Here is a 17380-nt window from a genome sequence, read left to right as displayed (position 1 = left end):
AGAAGTTTTACTGCTAACCTACAAAGCATTACATGGGCTTGCTCCTACCTATCTCTCTGATTTGGTCCTGCCGTACATACCTACATGTACACTACGGTCACAAGACGCAGGCCTCCTAATTGTCCCTAGAATTTGGAGGAGTGGGCCAAAATCCCTGCTGCAGTGTGTGCAAACCTGGTCTAGAACTACAGGAAACATATGATCTCTGTAATTGCAAACAAAGGTTTCTGTACAAAATATTAAGTTCTGCTTTTCTGATGTATCAAATACTTATGTCATGCAATACAATGCAAATTAATTACTTAAAAATCATACAATGTGATTTTCTGGATTTTTGTTTCAGATTCTTTCTCTTACAGTTGAAGTGTAACTATGCTAAAAAAATTACAGACCTCTACATGCTTTGTAAGTAGGAAAACCTGCAAAATTGGCAGTGTATCAAATACTTGTTCTCCCCACTGTATGCTCAAGAGTTCGACAGGGATCATCTTCATTATTAGTTCTATCTGGTCATTAGTTTACATCTTATACAACCAGCACTATTACGATGGATTTCAGGAAGGAGCTCTTGCCAGAGCTAATGTATTAGATAAGCTTTTTCGCTGTTGGTCAGGTGAGAAGTTCTGGTGAAGAGGATCCCTGTGAGTACTATTTCACGCATACCATTTTTCACAAAGGAGTGTTTGTGTGTCTCACAGTTCAACAGGCGTACGACAGAAGCTAGCTCTCTGAAATACTACAATGAGTAGTGTACTATATTGGGATTATCCAAAGACAGTGTGGGAATCAGAAGCAAGGCCTATGGTATGCCTCAATTTGCACACTTACACAGAATAAGACCCTCCCTCCCTCTGTTGGGTACTCCACATTGAGAGACTCCTATTCTTGGGGGAGAGAAGACAGAGAGGGAAGAAGGAAAAAGGAGGTCTGTGTTGTCTGACTTTACACACACGCACACTCATACGCTCTCGGGATGAGGTTCGAGGAGGTGCTGGACGAAGTGGGTGGCTTCTCCAAGTTTCAGTTCCTGGTGCTCCACTTGCTCTGCTTGCCCAGGGTCATCCTCCCCCTTCACTTTCTCCTACACAACTTCATCTCAGGTGTGCCTCCGCACCATTGCGCCCTCGGGATCCCTGGAGATGGATCCGAAACCCTGGCCGACCCCATGACATTGGCCCTCAGGGTCCCTCGTGAAGCCGACGGCACCTTCAGCTCCTGCAGGGCCTTTTCCACTCTGGTGACCCTTGACCTTGGCCACTCCAACTACACCAATGTGTCCATGTCGGTGCCTTGCCAGGACGGCTGGGTGTACGACCGCTCCCAGTTCACATCCACCACTGCCACCCAGGTAATGTCATTATTAACAGGGCGGCAGGGTAGCCTAGTGGTTAGAGTGTTGGACTAGTAATCGAAAGGTTGCATGATTGAATCCCCGAGCTGACAAGGTAAAAATCTGTCGTTCTGCCCCCGTTCTACCTAGTTAAATAAAGGTTAATTTTTTTTTTTAAATGAACACTGTTGTCCACAATGGTGGTCTAGCAGTCTAAGCTCCTACCTCCAGAACACTTGTACTGGTGGGTTTGATGCCTTATGTAGATGTAATGTCATGTTAATGTGCTTATAGATGTCTAATGTATGCTTCGTGAACATGCAGTTCATGTTAATTGTTACTGTTTGTGGTTTCGGTCAATCAGAAAAAAAAGATCAATCTGTAAAACTTCCCCAATATCATTTGTTTCCATGACTACAGTAACTCCAACTGAATATTTGATAGAATGGTGGTTAGCTTGTGTAGCTATAAATAGCACTGTCATTGTAATTTTTTATACATGCATATTTTACCAAGAGATGACCAATCAGATTCATAACCACAGCACATGTAACAAAGTGTACAGTATGCCAGCAGCATGCCATCCTGCATCCCACTGCTGGCTTGTTTCTGAAGCTACACGGGGTTGATCCTGGTCAGTCCCTGGATGGGAGACCAGATGCTGCTGGAAGTTGTGTTGGAAGCCCCGTAAGGAGGCACCCTTTCCACTGGTCTAAAACAATATCCCAATTCCTCAGGGAAATGGTAGGGTGCCGTCTTTCGGCTGGGATGTTAAACAGGTGTCCTGACTCTCTGTGGTCACTAAAAGAGTCCATGGCACTTATCGTAAGAGTAGGGATGTTAACCCTGGTGTCCTGGCTAAATTCCCAATCTGGCTCTCATACCATCATGGTCACCTAATCATCCCCAGCTTACAATTGTCTCATTCAACCACTGTAACTATTCCTCAGCTCGTTGCTGTAAATGAGAATGTGTTCACAGTCAATTTACCTGGTAGAATAAAACAATTTGTATCCATTCCATTGGTTTTCATTTGTTAGGGCTTTACCCATCTTCGATGAATTGTATGACGATGTGGTGGTTTGTGGTAATGAGGTATTTGTGATGTTACAATAGATGGTTTGTACATAGGTTATAGGTGTTCCATTAACTCTCAACAATTATTCAACTAACTATCCACTAACCTTCCCCGGGCGCTGATGACGTGGATGTCGATTAAGGCAGCGCCCCACACCTCTCTGATTCAGAGGGGTTGGGTTAAATGCGGAAGACACATTTCAGTTGAACGCATTCAGTTGTACAACTGACTTGGTATCCCCCTTTAGCCTAATCGTAAATTGTAGCCCCAACCAAAGCCTTCACGTGAGCAAGCTGTTGCATATCAACAGAGATTCAGTTGATGAGTTGATAGGGTGATAGATTGAGCATCAACAGATCTGTTGTTGACTATCCAAATAACGTGTGACCTATGACTTTGTCACACTCCCAGTCATCATGTGCTCCATCATACTGTGCAGCTGGGAATTACCAAAAATACGTCTTTAGTAAATCTGTTCTTCTGCCATCCGTAATATGCTACAGTTGAAGTCAGCAGTTTACACTCGTTTTTCAACCACTCCACAAATGTCTTGTTAACAAAGTATAGTTTTTGCAAGTCGGTTAGGTCATCTACTTTGTGCATGACATAAGTCATTTTTCCAACAATTGTTTACAGACAGATTATTTCACTTATAATTCACTTTATCCTAATTCTAGTGGGTCAGAAGTTTACATACACTAAGTTGACTGTGCCTTGAAACAGCTTGGAAAATTCCAGAAAATTATGTCATGGCTTAAGACGCTTCTGATAGACTAATTGACATCATTTGAGTCAATTGGAGGTGTACCTGTGGATGTATTTCAAGGCCTACCTTCAAACTCAGTGCCTCTTTGCTTGAGATCATGGGAAAATCTAAAGAAATCAGCCAAGACCTCAGAAAATAACTGTAGACCTCCACAAGTCTGGTTCATCCTTGGGAGCAATTTCCAAACGCCCGAAGGTACCACGCGCTTCTGTATAAACAATAGTAAGTGTGTATTAACACCATGGGACCACGCAGCCTTCATACCGGTCAGGAAGGAGACGCGTTCTGTCTCCTAGAGATGAACATACTTCGGTGCGAAAAGTGCAGCAATGAACAACAGCAAAGGACCTTGTGAAGATGCTGGAGGAAACAGGTACAAAAGTATCTATATCCACAGTAAAATGAGTACTATGTCAACATAACCTGAAAGGCCGCTCAGCAAGGAGAAGCCACTGCTCCAAAACCACCATAAAAAAGTCAGACTGTGGTTTGCAACTGCACATAGGGGCAAAGATCGATTTTTTGGGAGAAATCTTACTTTTTGTAGAAATGTCCTCTGGTCTGATAAAACAAAAATAGAACTGTTTGGCAGTAATGACCATTGTTATGATTGGAGGAAAAAGGGGGAGGTTTGCAAGCTGAAGAACACCATCCCAACTGTGAAGCACAGGGGTGGCAGCATCATGGTGTGGGGGTGCTTTGCTGCTGGAGGGACTGGTGCACTTCACAAAATAGATGGCATCATGAGGAGAGAAAATTATGTGGATATATTGAAGCAACAGCTCAAGACATCAGTCAGGAAATTAAAGCTTGGTCGCAAATGGGTCTTCCAAATGCACAATGACCCCAAGCATACTTCCAAAGTTGTGGCAAAATGGCTTAAGGAGAACAAAGTCAAGGTATTGGAGTGGCCATCACAAAGCCCTGACCTCAATCCTATAGAAAATTTGTGGGCAGAACTGAAAAAGCGTGTGCGAGCAAGGAGGCCTACAAACCTGACTCAGTTACAGCAGCTCTGTCAGGAGGAATGGGCCAAAATTTACCAAACTTATTGTGGGAAGTTTGTGGCAGGCTACCCGAAATGTTTGACCCAAGTTAAACAATTTAAAGGCACTGCTACCAAATACTAATTGAGTGTATGTAAACTTCTGACCCACTGGGAATGTGATGAAAGAAATAAAATCTGAAATAAATCATTTTCTCTACTATTATTCTGACATTTCACATTCTTAAAATAAAGTGGTGATCCTAACTGACCTAAAACAGGGAATTTTTACTTGGATTAAATGTCAGGAATTGTGAAAAACTGAGTTTAAATGTATTTGGCTACGACTTTAACTGTATGTATTCAGGGTGTTTTCTTCGGGCTTCAGCTCATAAGCCTATGCGATTGCATAAGCTCTAATATTCGTATGGGTGTTTTGAATGAATCATCATCTTAGAAAGAGCTGTCCATTTTGTTGTGTTAGGCTTTGAAACAACATCCACAATGACCATGTTTTACACTCAGTTTCAACCTGCTGTTGAACTTCTTTCTTTAAATTGATCATCACAGTGAGGTGAGTTTTGAAAGCATGATACTGTTTTGCTGATAAGTGTTTGATGTGATTTTCTATTTCATTTGCATTGATGTCAGAGTGGTTAGAGGGACAATAGAGCACTGAGTACCAGGCCATTAGGACACGATGGTCATTAGTGAGCTGGGTACTACCAAAGCATGTCCAGAGTGCATAAGAGGAGATTACCGGGACTCAACTGCCACGTGGAATTTTATGCGGTCATGACTCATGACTGCCAGTGTGGCGGTAGTATGGTCACACTGCAGCCCAAGTCTTTACCCTACATGGTTGACCCAAACCAAACTGTGCTGGCTTGGATCATTTCTTTTCACATTGTAGTGTGAAAGGCCTTGTATGCTGTTCTATCACACCTTGGGATGCTTGTGGAACTGGGGGTTAATTCTGATTTATGAACCTGTTTATTATTTTTTTGTTTCACAGTGGGATTTGGTGTGTGACAGTAAGAAATTAAACCAGGCCGTTGCTACTTTCTTTTTCATTGGAGTCACAATCGGTGCAGTTATATTTGGATACCTCTCAGATAAGTATGTTATGTATCCTATTAGAATCTAATTATTTTATGGTAATAACTGTGACAAGTATTTATCAATACTAATGTTCCCAAATTCAACATTTACAGTACATGCATGTTACCACTTGACCACAGCAGCCTGCATACAATCATAATTTACAAAACATAGGCTTGACCATGTTTCAAAATTGTGTTATCTTTTCTCAACAGGAAACAAGAAAATTGGCCTTGCTTTCTTAACAGAAGTAGACAGTCGTACAGATAGAAGTAGACAGTCGTACATTAGCTGCAAGACTAATGGTCACAATAAAAGAGAATGTCCTTACTTACTAAGATGCTACAAATGACAAAATGTGCGATACCATCAGAATCGATGACCAAGTTAGTCAGGTTAACATTTGGATTAAGTTCGGGGTTAGGGCTAGTGGTTAAAATCATTTTTTGGGGAGAGAGAGCTCTGTACTTCTGTATTTTGTGGCAGACATTCAGACAGTGAAGACTGCTGAAGGAACTCTGACTCTTTCCCCTTTCTCTCCTGCTGCAGATTTGGTCGGAAGCCCATGATCCTATTGTCCTTCGTGGCCAGTGCCGTGTTCGGAACCATGTCCGCCTTCTCTGTCTCTTACGTCATGTTTGCGGTGACCAGGACCCTCTGTGGAGTCGCACTGACGGGAATGACCATTACCACTCTTGCCCTGAGTACTATCATGATCTTTAACCCCCACTGGGGCTTCCTATAACATGATATGTGTTGATTAAAGGGGCAATCTGCAGTTCAAACAACAACAATGCAGCCTCAAATGAATAGACAGAGCTATGGATGCAAGGACTGAACATCCACTGGGAAATGTAACCCCTCTCAAATTTATAGACAAAGCTATGGATGCTAGGACTTAAAATCCAATGGAAAATGTAACTCCTCTCAAATGTATAGACAGCACTCCAGATGCAAGGACTTACAGTCCATGACATCCGCATGATATTTTTAAACAAAGCTATACATGGTTTATTTACATTCTTGTTTGAGAACAATAAAGGTATAAGACGTTATATTTTGGGTTATGATAGTGAAAGACCCGTTTGAGGCTTCATCGAGAATTTAAATGGCCATTGAACAGACTCCCAGATCCCAGACAGTTGTTTTAAAGCAATGGACCCAAATTCAGTCGTAAAGGACTACCCTGACAATACATAAATGCTATTTACTGTTACACGGAGGTAAGTTGCAGTTGTGTTTTTCCCTCCAGGTATAGAGTGGACGGACATTAAGCATCGCACCTTCACAGGGACCATTATCAGTCTGGGCTGGAGTGTGGGCAATATGCTCCTGGCCCTCCTGGCATACTTCATACGAGACTGGAGATACCTCATGCTGGTGGTGACGTCCCCCTGCATCGCTGCCATCATCTCCTGGTGGTAAGATGGGGCTAGAAAAACTCCAGGTTGGGGGCAATGCCATTTCAATTCAGTCAATTCAGGAAGTGAACTTGCATTTCAGTGTACTTCCTGAATTGAAGTGGAATGAAGTCCAACCCTGTAAAGGACAGTATAATTCTGACAAATGCGGGAAGGAAATGAATTGAGTAATTTGTCCATCTTTACACTTGAAATGTCACAAAATCTCATTAAACAGACTATTTAAAGAAAGAAAGGACAGTATCTTACAGAATTGTGCTGTGATACTATAGAAGTGGTTTTGGAGCAAGACCTGAATAGATAGCCCATAGTCAATAACATCATAGCCATGACATACAGTGCATTTGGAAACTATTCTTCCCCCTTTCCCTGTTCCACACTTTGTTACATTACAGCCTTATTAAAAAATGTATCATTTTTTTCTCATCAATCTACACACAATACCCCATAATGACAAAGCGAGCACAGATTTGTAGACATTTTTGCAAATGTATTACAAACAAGAAACTGAAATATGCTTATACAATTTGGGAGTCCACCTGTGGTAAATTCAATTGATTGGACATTATTTGGAAAGACACACACCTGTCTATATAAGATCCCACAGTTGACAGTGCATGTCATAGCAAAAACCAAGCCATGAGGTCAAAGGAATTGTCCGTAGAGCTCTGAGACAGGATTGTGTCGAGGCACAGATCTGGGGAAGGTTACAAAAAATGTATGCAGGGTTGAAGGTCCCCAAGAACACAGTGGCCTCCATCATTCTTAAATGGAAGAAGTTTGGAACCACCAAGACTCTTCCTAGAGCTGGCTGCCCGGCCAAACAGAGCAATCGGGGGAGAAGAGCCTTGGTCAGGGAGGTGACCAAGAACCCGATAGACACTCTGACAGAGCTCCAGAGTTCCTCTGTGGAGATGAGAGAACTTTCCAGAAGGACAATCATCTCTGCAACACTCCACTAATCAGGCCTTCAATGTAGAGTGGCCAGACGTAAAAGGCACATGACAGCCAGCTTGTAATTTGCAAGGAACCTAAAGGACTCTCAGACCATCATAAACAAAATTGTCTGGTCTAATGAAACCAAGATTGAACTATTTGTCACGTCTGGAGGAAACCTGGCACCATCCCTATGGTGATGCATGGTGGTGACAGCATCATGCTGTGGGGATATTTTTCAGCGGCAGGGACTAGGAGACCAGTCAGGTTGAGGGAAAGATGACTGGCGCAAAGAGATCCTCGACGAAAACCTGCTCCAGAGTGCTCAGGACCTTAGACTGGGGCGAAGGTTCACCTTCCAACAGGACAACAACCCTAAGCACACAGCCAAGACAACGCAGGAGTGGCGTCGGGTCAAGTATCTGAATGTCCTTGAGTAAAGGGTCTGAATACTTATGTAAATGTGATATGTCAGTTTTAGTTTTTATATATTTGCTCAAATTTAACATAATACAGAATGACATAATACAGAACATCAATAGACACGAACAGCTCAAGGACAGAACTACATACATTAGAAAGTTGCCAATGGAAAAGAAGATGCACATATGATGTGTTCCCACCTGTTAGCGTTATGCAGTACATCTAATGTAGAGTTACCAATGAAACAAAATGAATAACAGTACAGTGATTGATGAAGGATTAAAGTGTATTATTATTATTAAAGTTGATTAATGAATCAATGTGCTTATGGTTTGAATCTCCGATTTTGTGTCCAAGATATTATCCTGTTACAGCAGTGGATAATGACAAATAATAATGTCCAGGATTTTTTACTTCTTCATTTAGGTGGATACCAGAGTCTGCCAGATGGCTACTGGCCAATGGCAAAGTGAAGGAGGCAAAGAAGTATTTGGTGCAGTGTGCCATAATGAATGGGAAGTATGGTTACGCTGCAAAACTAGACACTGAGGTGAGTCAACCAACCCAGGTGCACACTGGGGACTCTTTCTTCTCAGTGTAATAGTGTTCTGCTATCAGGGTAGGGGTCCATTTCAATTCCAATCAATTCTGAATTCCAATTCCACATTTTTCTAATTGAAAAGCATTGACGGGAATTGGATTTGTGATTGGAATTTCAGTACACTTCCTGAATTGCCTGGAATGTAATTTGACCCCAGCCATGGGTGCTATCAAAAAATAAATGTACATTGCCTTCAGAAACTATTCACACCCCTTGACTTTTTCTACATTTTTTTGTGTTACAGCCTGAATGAAAAAAATATGAATATTAAAATATCATAATTCTTGAGTCAATAACTAGGCTGTTCAACCCTTTTGTTATGGTAATCCTAAACAAGTTCAGGAGTAAAAATGTGCTTAACAAGTCACATAATAAGTTGCATGGACTCACTCTGTTTGCAATAAGTGTTTAACATGATTTTTGAATGACTACCTCATCTCTGTACCCCACACATACAATTATTTGTAAGGTCCCTCAGTCTAGCAGTGAAACACAGATTCAACCACAAAGACCAGGGAGGTTTTCCAATGCCTGACAAACAGGGGCACCTATTGTAGATGTGTAAAAAAAAAAAAAACTTAAACAGACATTAAATATCTCCTTGAGCATGGTGAAGTTAAAAATTACAATTTGGATGGTGTATCAATACACCCAGTCACTACAAAGATACAGGTGTCCTTCCTCCTGAGAGGAAGGAAACCACTAAGGGATTTCAATATGAGGCCAATGGTGACTTTAAAACAGTCACAGAGTTTAATGGCTGTGATAGGAGAAAACTGAGGATGGATCAACAACATTGTAGTGAAAAGAAGGAAGCCTGTACAGAATAAAAAATATTCAAAAACATGCATCTTGTTTGCAACAAGGCACTAAAGTAATGCTAGAAAAAATCTGGCAAAGTAATTAACTTTTTGTCCTGAAAGTGTCATGTTTGGGGCAAATCCAATACAACACATTACTGACTACCACTCTCCATATGATCAAGCATAGTGGTGGCTGCATCATCTTATTGGTATGCTTGTAATTGTTAAGGACTGGGGAGTTTTTCAGGATAAAAACAGAATAGAGCTAAGCACAGACACAATCCTAGAGGAAAACCTGGTTCAATGTGTTTTCCACCAGACACTGGGAGATGAATTCACCTTTCAGCAGGACAATAACCGAAAGGCCAAATCTCACTGGAGTTGCTTACCAAGAAGACAGTGAATGTTTCTGAGTGGCCGAGTTAGTTTTTACTTATATCTAATATACAATATATGGCAAGACCTGAAAATGGTTGTCTAGCAGTGATCAGCAAACAACTTGACAAAGCTTGAATAAGAAAAAATAATAATAAAAAATGTCAATCCACAATCCAGGTGTGGAAAGCTCTTAGAGACTTACCTAGGAAGACTCACAGCTGTAATCACTGCCAAAGGTGCTTCTACAAAGTATTGACTCCGGGGTATGCAAATTAGATATTTCTGTATTTCATTTTCAATACATTTTCTAAAATGTATAAAAACATATTTTCACTTTGTCATTATGGAGCATTGTGTGTAGATGGGTGAGAAAAAAATATAAATGTAATCCATTTTAAAATCATGCTGTTACACAACAAAATGTGGAATAAGTATGAATACTTTCTGAAGACACAGGAAATACATAATTGAATGAAATGTAAACGAAACACCATCATTTTGTCATGTCTTAAAATACATGTGTTTGAGAACAAATGGATAAATCCTGAAATTCATCTAACAGTTGAATGAAAAATTGTATTTTGTACAAAAGTTGTTTTACATTTTGTCCAATTTGTATTTTAAAATATGTTTTGCAAAGCTCTGCTTATTACCTATTGAGCATTGTAGAATAAAATGTCATCAACATTACAGACCAAAATTATTCTACTGATGACTAATAAAATATATCTGAACATTAACGTCTGAACTTTATATTCTAATTTGTTCTTATCTTAGACTTTGAGGAAGGTAACTGTTTCTGAGGTTGCCAATAAGAACTATTCCTACTTGGATCTGGTCAAGACACCCAAGCTCAGGAAAATCACTATTTGCTCAGGAATATTCTGGTATGAGGAAAAAATGTTTCACCCTTGATCTTTTCGATGAGAGACAGACAATTAGAGAAGCTGCCTGTCCCTAAGCTAGGGAGAGTGGAGTATTTGGGAAGAAATGTGTGTGTGTGTGTTTGTCTCCAGTTTAGGCCTGAAAGGTCTATGATTCCACAACTCCACCCATAACTTTGATTGGAGATATATAGAGTCTGCCTGCCCCTAAGCTAGGGCGAGAGTGGACTTACTGCTGTGAAGAGAAATAGGTGTGTGTGTGTGTGTGTGTGTGTGTGTATAGTTTGTGTGCATGCATGTACATTTGTGTCCAGTTTAGGCCTGCAATCTCCATGATTCCACTTTCAACACGTTTTTATTCAAACATTCTGCCCCATAAAATGTTTCCCTTGCATACTTTCTTTCACTTACTCATATTTTAAGTTTCCCCAATTACTGATTATAATACATGTCGAGCACTCACTGCAAGTAATGTTTTTACCTATATTTACCTCCCAAAAGGTTTGCTGTGTCGTTCGCATACTATGGGATCAGCTTTAAGATTACAGGGTTTGGTCTGAACATGTACCTCACTCATTTTGTCTACGGCGCAATTGAAGTACCAGCCAAAGTGGGGGCCTACTTTGCCTTGGATCGCATTGGCCGAAGAAATGGCCAGGCGTGGTCTCTCATCATCACGGGAGCGCTGATAGCTCTCAATACTGCTATCCCCACAGGTAGGTTATTAAAAATACTCTATGCACACTCATCTTGGGTTTCAGGTCCTGTATTGAAGCGTTTCTGCCATATTAAAACAACTCACAAAATACTAAGTGGTGACATTGAATATCAATGCAACGGTTTAAAACTCAGTTGCTCTTCTACTTGATATATGCATATCACAGTTGCTCTTCTCTTATCCTGGGACTTTTATCCAGAGGCGTAATGCCCATAGGGAGCACTCATGGGCATCCACCATACTGATTGTTGTGGCATAGTAAGGCCCAATCGTAAGAACTTCTCCAAGGCCATTATGGAGGGAAAGCTCCAGAGAGGTCAGAGTGTAAAATGGTCAGCAGATAATGTAATGGCGTGTTGGTGGAGGGTCAAAAGAGATTGTCTGTCCACAAACAGCTCAGGGAAGGACATCCTCAAACTAGTGTCCAAGTTCAGGCAGAATAAACATATCTGTTCCAGAGCTTTATTAATGGACTACAACAAGAAAATGAGCAGTTGACCATCTTGACCAACTGAAGAGCTAATAGAATGTTACACGCACAGGCAGAAATGGTGGAAGTATGTGTTTTGGAGGATGCTCAACATTGCCATCATAAATGCATACATTGTATGAGGGAACCTGCAAAGGCCCCTTCCCATTAACTGCAGGTGTTGTTCCCTGAAGGCATTTAAAATGCCCCTTGTGCATTCACTTTGTGATGGCTATAGTGGTAGGGAAGGGGGGAGCCAACAGTGTGGCACAGAAGGGTGTGGGCCGAGTTGTTACTCATCATTTGAAAGCAGGTCACTCTCTGGTGAAGTTTAAAGGGCACAAGAGAGGGAGTGGTGTGCATCCGATGTGTAGAAACCTACTTTGGGTGTTCTACTTGTTCTGTGCTACTTTAAAGGATGGGGTCATGTTTTCCAGAAACTCCATGTCATGTTGTAGGCTAAATGCAAACACTAATGTGACAGTGTGAAATATGAATCATTTGTGCTACAAATCTTATTGGGAAATTGTGTAATTTTTCAAATTGTCTGTTTTCTTTCTTCTCTATCTAATACTTGTTGCATTCACTGAATTGTTGTCAAAGTAAGCTACTATTTCTACATTTTGTGTCAGGCCTGCTCTGTATAATTGTTGTTGAGAGAGGTTATCTACATTTTGCAAGTCTCTGAATAGTTGTTCCCCTAGTCAAATTTTTGATTATTTTTTAAAAACATTAACATGTAAATAATATTTATACATTTAACAGATTATACTTGGTACATTATGAGTGAGTGATTTTGTCAAATTTACTCAAATGTAATACTACAAGCCACCTAGCAATTTTGTAAAGTTGGTTTTAGCTAACCCAGATACACTATATACAAAAGTATGTGGACGTCCCTCATAACTAGCTATCAAGAAGTTATTTCAGGCTATCAATCAAGTCAAAGCCAATTGAAGCTTGATGTGGTCGGAGACTTCATATGGAGGGTGTGATGCAATTTGGGGACCTCCGGAGGTATGCTTAGGCCAAATCAAGCTCCATACCGCAGAGATGCAGAGAAGCATATTTAGTTTCTTTAAAAAAGAGGTGTGCTTATATATACATATTCTTGTACATAGAATTAAGCATAATGATTGTGGCTCTAGATTGCTGGAAAAATCTGTTTCATGTGTTTGAAAAATACAAAATTCTCCCAACTTACACCCCTCAGCCATCCTCACATACTTTGTGGCACCTCAGATTTGGGGATCACAACGCCCCTGTTCTTATCCTATCCTTCTTGTTTCTTCATCCAGAAAATACCCTGGTTCGCACTTGCATAGCTGTGGTGGGGAAGGGTTTCTCAGAAGTTGCTTTCACTACAGCTTTTCTCTACACAGCGGAGCTCTATCCCACCGTTCTCAGGTAAGTGGGACTGTGAAACTAGCGCCATAACTTACATGCATATGCACACTACTCCTATATCACCTTAAATTCTGTCTGATGGGTCATTCTCAAACCTTTGTCAGTCTTAGTCTTCTGCGTTTCCCAATTCTGCTTCACAGAGTCTACTTTGTCCACTATGGAGACATTTGTTTCCTCACATTTTAAGAGTTGACTGTGAAATTTAAGTAAGAAACTAGGAAACTTTTCTTAATGAGACCCCAGGATAGACTGTGGTAACACGACCTTTGCACTCTCGTCCTACTACAGACAGTGTGGTTTAGGTTACACCTCCTTCATCGGGCGTATGGGGGGCTCACTGGTCCCCATGGTCATGCTGCTGGAGGACTATTGGGTGTTCATGCCCCCACTTATCTTCGCCACCACCGCCATTGGCAGTGGCTGTGTGGTCTTCCTGCTGCCCGAGACCATGAATGTGTGTCTTCCGGAAAACATCCTCGACGTAGAGGAGGGAAGGTACTGTCAAACACACTCTGCACAATAAGCTCTCGTTTTCAGTCCGTAAATACAGACTGGGAAAAACAATTGAAAAGTGTGACAGATTCTGTTCAAACTCGCTAGATGATAGTTGGCAACCATTGCTGCTCAATTTATTAGCTACTGTAAAAATATTTCATGTTAATATGACGAATTCAGGTGCCTAATTGTTTTCCCTTTTTTTGGTAGGCATAAGCGCACATCTAGAAATGATGCCATGGTTGAGTTGAATGAAATAAACTCAATACCGGTAGCTTCAGCATGAGATACCTCCTAAGGCTGCTGCTGGTCATTCAAATCCAGTACCAAGTCCTGACCTGAAAGCTCCCCCAACCGCGGAATTGGGGAAATGATTTCCTACAATGGTCATATCCTAAAAACGTTAGAATGATGGATATTTTCCACTATATCATGTATCATGCATGTCACTATTGTATATGTCACTATTGTATTGTCTATATTAATTAGATGTGTAACTCATGTACAGTTGAAGTCGGAAGTTCACATACACCTTAGCCAAATACATTTAAACTGAGTTTTTCACAATTGCTGACATTTAATCCAAGTAAAAACTCCCTGTTTTAGGTCAAATAGGATCACCACTTTATTTTAAATAATAGTAGAGAGAATGATTTATTTCAGATTGTATTTCTTTCATCACATTCCCAGTGGGTCAGAAGTCTACATACAGTGGGGAGAACGAGTATTTGATACACTGCCGATTTTGCAGGTTTTCCTACTTGCAAAGCATGTAGAGGTCTGTAATTTTTATCATTAGGTACACTTCAACTGTGAGAGACGGAATCAAAAATCCAGAAAATCACATTGTATGATTTTTAAGTCATTCATTTGCATTTTATTGCATGACATAAGTATTTGATAAAAGGAGGTTTGTAGGCCTCCTTGCTCGCACACACTTTTTCAGTTCTGCCCACACATTTTCTAAAGAATTGAGGTCCAGGCTTTGTGATGACCACTCCAATACCTTGACTTTGTTGTCCTTAAGCCATTTTGCCACAACTTTGGAAGTATGCTTGGGGTCATTGTCCATTTAGAAGACCCATTTGCGACCAAGCTTTAACTGATGTCTTGAGATGTTGCTTCAATATATCCACATCATTTTCCTTTCTCATGAAGCCATCTATTTTGTGAAGTGCACCAGTCCCTCCTGCAGCAAAGCACCCCCACAACATGATGCTGCCACCCCCGTGCTTCATGGTTGGGATGGTGTTCTTCGGCTTGCAAGCCTCCCCCTTTTTCCTCCAAACATAACAATGGTCATTATGGCCAAACAGTTCTATTTTTGTTTCATCAGACCAGAGGACATATCTCCAAAAAGTACGATCTTTGTCCCCATATGCAGTTGCAAACCTTGGTCTGGCAGTTTTGGAGCATTGGCTTCTTCCTTGCTGAGCGACCTATCAGGTTATGTTGATATAGTACTCATTTTACTGTGGATATAGATACTTTTGTACCTGTTTCCTCCAGCATCTTCACAAGGTCCTTTGCTGTTGTTCTGGGATTGATTTGCACTTTTCGCACCAAAGTACGTTCATCTCTAGGAGACAGAATGCGTCTCCTTCCTGAGCGGTATGACGGCTGTGTGGTCCCATGGTGTTTATACTTGCGTACTATTGTTTGTACAGATAAACGTGTTACATTCAGGCATTTGGAAATTGCTCCCAAGGATGAACCAGACTTGTGGAGGTCTACAATTTTATCTTGAGGTTTTGGCTGATTTCTTTTGATTTTCCCATGATGCCAAGCAAAGGCCTTGAAATACATCCAGAAGTACACCTCCAATTAACTCAAATGATGTCAATTAGCCTATCAGAAGCTTCTTAAGCCATGACATAATTTTCTGGAATTTTCCAAGCTGTTTAAAGGCACAGTCAACTTAGTGTATGTAAACTTCTGACCCACTGGAATTGTGATACAGTGAATTATAAGTGAAATAATCTGTCTGTAAACAATTGTTGGAAAAATGACTCTCATGCACAAAGTAGATGTGCTAACCGACTTGCCAAAACTATAGTTTGTTAACAAGAAAATTGTGGAGTGGTTGAAAAACAAGTTTTAATGACTCCAGCCTAAGTGTATGTAAACTTCTGACTTCATCTGTATGTCATGCCTTTGTAACAAACCATTGTACTTGGTCATGATGTAATCCACATTTTTTTGACTCTGCATCAACAATATAATATTCTCAAATACTTATCTTTTTGTATTTCTTAGAGGTGCTAATGCATTTGTGGTTTCCAATCGCCAAATTACAATCATATTTAAATCGTTGTAGTTCTCTAGTCATACCGTTTGAATCCATAGGTGTAGGTGTGATTCTGGTCGCTAACTAAGGCAGTACGACCTTAAGAGCACAGGCAATGACATTCTCTGGCTCACTACTCCTCATGGGGCACATTTCCTTAAATATGGAATTCGCAGTAGGTGGAAACAGCGCCACGTCTGCCCCTCCACACCAGCGTTGTTATTGTTTTTGTTGCCAGCCATCGGAGACGTCGCGCAACATGTTACAGGACATATTGTGCTCATGTCCAAGGGGGAAAAAACGGTTTATTGTTTGCAGTAACTTCTTTGTTGTTATATTGCAATTAAAGGACATGGCTATTTCACCATTAACGATTTCAGCTGTAAAGCTGACGCCCATACTCTTCTATTGATGCGCGATTCATCTCACCGTGAAGTTCACACGTGAGAATTATTTAAGACACTCTTAAGAGGTAAGGTTTCAGACGTTTTCAAAAGGTGGGCAGGGATTCCGCTGTCCTGACTTTATTGGAAGCTTGTCCCACCATTGGGGTGCCAGCACAGAGAAGGGTTTTGACTGGGCTGAGTGGGAGCTGCCCTCCCGTAGGGGTAGGAGGGACAAGACACCAGAGGTGGTGGATTGGAATGCTCGGGTTGGGATGTAGGGTTTGACGATAGCCTGAAGGTGAAGTCCAGTTCCCCTTGCTGCTCCGTAGGCAAGCACCAGGTTCCTGAAGATGATGTGAGCTTCGACTGGAAGCCAGTGGAGTGTGTGGAGGAGCGGGGTGAAATGGATGAGCTTAGGAAGGTTGAATACCAGCCAGGCTGCAGCACTCTGGATAAGTTGCAGGGTTTTGATGGCACAAGCGGGGAGCCTAGCCAACAGAGAGTTGCAGTAGTCTAGATGGGAGATGACAAGTGCCTGGATTAGGAACTATGCCACTTCCTATGTGAGGAAAAGTCTTACTCTATGGATGTTGTAGAGCACGAACCTGCCAAGGTTCTTTGCACACTGGGAGGGTGACACCGTGGAGTTGTCAACCGTGATGGAGAAGTCTTAGAGTTGACAGGCCTTTCACAGAAGGAAAAGCAGCTCCGTTTTGTCGAGGTTGAGCTTGAGGTGGTGGGCTGACATTCAAGCCGAGATGTCTGCTAGGTCGCGTTATCAGAGCATGCGCAGACCATCTGGCAAGTGTCTTCAAGAACATGTGTATGTGAATAAATCACGTCAGAGAGTTAGATAAGATGCAAGCATAATCCTTTACTCCGGTATAACATAACATCCTTTACAGGCCATAA

General features: G+C 41.3%; 1 protein-coding gene across 1 annotated transcript; it reads left to right on the top strand.

Annotated features, from left to right (window-relative positions):
* The first annotated feature begins 863 nt into the window (after positions 1 to 863).
* On the top strand, positions 864 to 16033 carry slc22a7a (solute carrier family 22 member 7a). Its single transcript, XM_021568252.3, has 10 exons — positions 864 to 1348; positions 5175 to 5278; positions 5810 to 5964; positions 6513 to 6681; positions 8467 to 8590; positions 10600 to 10709; positions 11208 to 11422; positions 13192 to 13300; positions 13589 to 13795; positions 14006 to 16033. The coding sequence occupies exons 1-10, from the start codon at positions 974 to 976 to the stop codon at positions 14079 to 14081; spliced, it is 1644 nt and encodes a 547-aa protein (XP_021423927.2). The 5' UTR covers positions 864 to 973; the 3' UTR covers positions 14082 to 16033.
* Positions 16034 to 17380: the final 1347 nt, after the last annotated feature.

Source organism: Oncorhynchus mykiss, chromosome 17 (genome assembly GCF_057628025.1).
Source record: "Oncorhynchus mykiss isolate SJ-2025 chromosome 17, ASM5762802v1, whole genome shotgun sequence".
Lineage (NCBI taxonomy): Eukaryota > Metazoa > Chordata > Actinopteri > Salmoniformes > Salmonidae > Oncorhynchus > Oncorhynchus mykiss.
Note: the sequence above shows the minus strand (reverse complement) of the source record. Positions and strands in the feature narration are given on the sequence as shown.

Excerpts from the sequence above, each read along its gene's own strand:
- slc22a7a (XM_021568252.3), top strand. The coding sequence starts at position 974 with ATGAGGTTCGAGGAGGTGCTGGACGAAGTGGGTGGCTTCTCCAAGTTT. Across the intron at positions 8,591-10,599 it reads CTGCAAAACTAGACACTGAG|ACTTTGAGGAAGGTAACTGT; the intron begins GTGAGTCAACCA and ends TTCTTATCTTAG. Across the intron at positions 13,796-14,005 it reads CTCGACGTAGAGGAGGGAAG|GCATAAGCGCACATCTAGAA; the intron begins GTACTGTCAAAC and ends TTTTTTTGGTAG.